The sequence below is a fragment of the Porites lutea genome, chromosome 6 (assembly GCF_958299795.1).
Source record: "Porites lutea chromosome 6, jaPorLute2.1, whole genome shotgun sequence".
Lineage (NCBI taxonomy): Eukaryota > Metazoa > Cnidaria > Anthozoa > Scleractinia > Poritidae > Porites > Porites lutea.
Genome location: NC_133206.1, coordinates 27,185,124 through 27,188,893, shown reverse-complemented (window position 1 = coordinate 27,188,893; position 3,770 = coordinate 27,185,124). Strand labels below are relative to the sequence as shown.

At 38.3% G+C, this 3,770-nt stretch overlaps 1 protein-coding gene across 1 annotated transcript in view; it reads right to left on the bottom strand.

The window, feature by feature from the left end:
• Positions 1–869: 869 nt before the first annotated feature.
• LOC140940522 (probable cysteine desulfurase) overlaps positions 870–3,770 on the bottom strand; it is a 14,433-nt gene continuing 11,532 nt past the window's right edge. Inside the window, exons 17-19 of the mRNA XM_073389508.1 lie at positions 2,972–3,127; positions 2,548–2,601; positions 870–2,031 (exon numbers count right to left, since the gene is read on the bottom strand). Coding sequence (XP_073245609.1) covers positions 1,627–2,031; positions 2,548–2,601; positions 2,972–3,127 — 615 coding nt within the window. The 3' untranslated portion in view covers positions 870–1,626. The remainder of the gene's footprint in view (positions 2,032–2,547; positions 2,602–2,971; positions 3,128–3,770) is intronic.

Genomic DNA, 3,770 nt, shown 5'->3' with positions numbered 1-3,770 from the left:
TCTCTTTAACCCTTTAAACCCTAAGATCAAAATTTGAATTCTCATTTGTTGACCCTATTCATTTCCTACAGAAGTAGTGGGGAGAAAATGATAAAATATCAAGAAAATTCATCTTTTGTGATCATGTCTGTAATTCTCATGACCACTCTGTTTTACAAAGCATTGATATTACAAGGACGAGAAATTTGATGCTGATCACTCCTAGGGCATAAAGGGTTAAGATGGACACCTTTGGGACAGGCATTAAGTGTCCGTCTAAGAGTAATGTCCGTCTTATAGAGCTCGAGTCAAAGAAGTCAACTCTAGGTGTTCGTTAAGACAGAGTTGACTGTGTGGGGGCAAATGCAATCCGGGTGGGAGGTAGAGTGACAAACACAGAACAACTATATCCGCGTGCTTGCCTCACTGACTTTAAATGACTAAAAGCTGAATTCATAAACGTTCATACTCTGCGAATATTCCATGTCACGTCACGCCATTTTTTGGCAGGCTGGCTTCGGACTAAAACCCACGATAAACTGACTTGTATCTCCCACAATAATCATCCTCTTATTTGGTTCAGGTTTTCTAGCTAGCGACCTATAACGTTTATATTGTTTTTCAACGCGATTTGCTTCAATGTTAACATTGGCCAAGTCATACCCATAAAACAGTCCCCATTCCACCATCTTGCGTCTACCGTCCTGTCCCCTACTCAGAGGAATCAATACAGTTTTAAGACAAACAACGTTTTTTCGGATCAATTAAGGTTTCTACCCCACCTACCACTCCCCTAACCCAACATTTTGCCCCTAAGTGAGACCTACATGTCAACGTTCAGTTAGGGGAGGGGTAGGTGGGCATTTTCCCACAAACCTAAATTGATCGTGTTTTCTTTATTATGTGTGCTGAACTCTATTACCCTACTGATTATCTTCACCAAACTGACTGATCAAAATAATTTAATTTTGAAAGAAAAAAATGATATAAAAAGAGCAATTAGAAAAAATCTGGAAGATATTTATATACCGTGAGGTATTAGTTTTCTATTAGTTTTCAGTAACTTATCTCAGGACCATATTAATAATTTCAAACATTCTTTTGAAATAAATAGATAATCATTTCCACCTATTTAGGGACTTGTGAAAGTTTGCTCGACCTCGCTATATAAATAACAGTTCATAAATGCAAGCTTTTCCAGGTTTAGTGTTATTTTCTTTCTTGGTGTTGAGGCTGGTGTAACGCCGACTAAATAACGTTAAACGGAAGACTGGAAAGACGCTGAACAGTAACCAAACCAAAATATGAAGCATTGAACCTACAATTTGCTACAACAAAGTGACGCGTGTGATAAAAACCTAGCAAAGTGATCGCCAAATCAATGGCTTACAAATGCGCGCAGACGTCTCTTATCGAGACTCAGTTGAAAATGTGAAGCTCAACTGAGTTCTTTTCCTATAACACAACTTCGAACACTTGCGAGCCGGTTTTAAATACAGCTTATCAAATAAGCATTAACCTTGTGGATACCACTCTTATAATAAATAAATTAATAAATAGATTAATTGCCCAATTATCCTTTTGACTAATAACACGCAGCAACATCGATACTAAATGATCTATCTCGCTTTGATAGCAATTACAGTACTATTTGCCAATTTTTTGTAATACAAGTTTCAATTTACAGAAACAATTCCTCTTCTTCTTTCCACCGGAATAACTTCCAATTATTTCTCCTGGACCCCAGGCCTCACGAGCGACGCTATTGTGCACGTGATCTTCGGATTCCGAAGACTCCGCTGACCGACTTGTATCGCTGTCCGGCTTTACTGTATACAAATGCAGACTTGGATTTGAGCTGGCTGGGGTTAGTTGTGGTGAGTGGCCATGTATTGGCGTAAAAGGAGTTTTGGCTTTACCGAAAGGTTTCGGTTTGAATTTCAAAGTCTCTGCAGCTAGGAAAAACTGAGCCTCATTAGGCTGAAGAAACCACACTAATTGGTTTTTGTCGTCTGTGAATTCCAGTACTTCATCTTCCACTGTTGAGATTTCCTATACCAATGAAATAACGAGAAATGGAGGAATAAGAAACAAATAAGACAAACACAACAAACATAACAGACACAAACTTAAATTTGTAGTGCTTTTCCGCTTTAATTATGGATCTTATAAGAGTCAATAAAACTTAATATTTCGAAACTGGATCTTTTCTTTCCATCAAAATTACCTCTTCTCGTTGTTTTTTATTCATTTATTTATTTGTTTATAATATATTTGCTTTCCGTGAAATAGCTTAAAATGACATCAGTTTTCATTCTTCGTAACTCTAAGGCCAAACTTGTCAAAGATTACTTAAGTTTGAAGTTGTTATCGTTAGTCTTAATGATTCTCTGATATTTAGCGTTCATTAAAGAGCGATGCCAAACACCTAACGCGAGTTTGCCATAATTTGCCGTTCTGTCGAAGCCCAAACTAAAGTGAATCATTTAACATCTGAGCAGTTGAAATTCCTGAAACTTAACCAAACGCACATCTTTACCATAACACAATATTAAATAGTTCCCTTACCTTGTTTACATTTACAGCATCCTCGAAAACTCTTCTTGCTGATTCTGCAATATCCTAAAAGATTGTAGTGCTTAAATTAGTGCTTACTTAAATTGAGTGCTCACAATCGCCACGCGAATCGCATATATACTCCAATAGACAGACGGCACTCATCATTGGCAAGTCACTGCAGAGCATTTTTTCTCGACCATCACGCACTTGCGCACTTGTCAAAGACAATCACATCTAGCAACCCTCCCTTCCTTGGCACTATCCGTCAAGTCTAAAAAGCAGTGGCCCAAATACAGATTGGTGTGTCCCACACATGATTAAGTACGGCCTGAGAGTTTCGTTTGCGTGGTCACGACACTGAGGAATCGCAAATGTCACGAAATGTTTTCAACTTGGAAATAACATAACTACGATATTTCAAAACGTAGCTTACATCGAGTGTTCCCTCGTAGTCCTTGCAGATGCTTTTGCTGCTTATGCTTATGCCAACCTCGTCGTAGGATACGTCATATAAACTAAACAGTGTTTCTCCCTTGTCCTTTTTGAACTGTTTGTGTTCCCAGGCACCAGTATGCGGATCAAAGTGATACTAAAACAACAATAATCACGATTGAGGTTGGATAAGTTGGTTAGTTAAAGACGTTTTCGCGGTCCTCTACGGGCCACTACCTCATCGGTACATAATTAAGCAAACGCAATTCATGGAGCATGTTATAAAAAGGCAGGAGCTCAAGGCCTGGGGTGTCCACATCTCAAGATGTGGATAAATAACTTAAACAAAAAAAACTCATTTAATCAAAATATCATAGGATTAACTAAGCCCATACAAAGGAGGCACAACTTCTAACCAAGAATTCGCAAGCCTATATATAAGACTTTGTACGCCAGGAATTTTTAGTTTTCTCAGGGTTCTCCAGAAAATGTCGACGGTAGAAGAAGAAAAACATTAAGTAGGCGGTGAAAGATAAGATCACGCTGCACATCGACATTTGCATCATATATCCAATTTTTTCGAACGAAGGTGTCGTGAAACAAACTAAGTGAAATACGGCCGCGGATTTATCATATCCCATTATTTCTGTGAGTAACCGCGATTCTGTGTGTCGACTAGCCAGTCACCGGAGCTTCTGAAAAACCCTGTTTCTTCAACCACAGTTAAAATAATCATAAATCAAACTTGAAAATAAAGAGTTTTGTGACTTGGTACGTTTGAACTAACTGAGACCTGTATT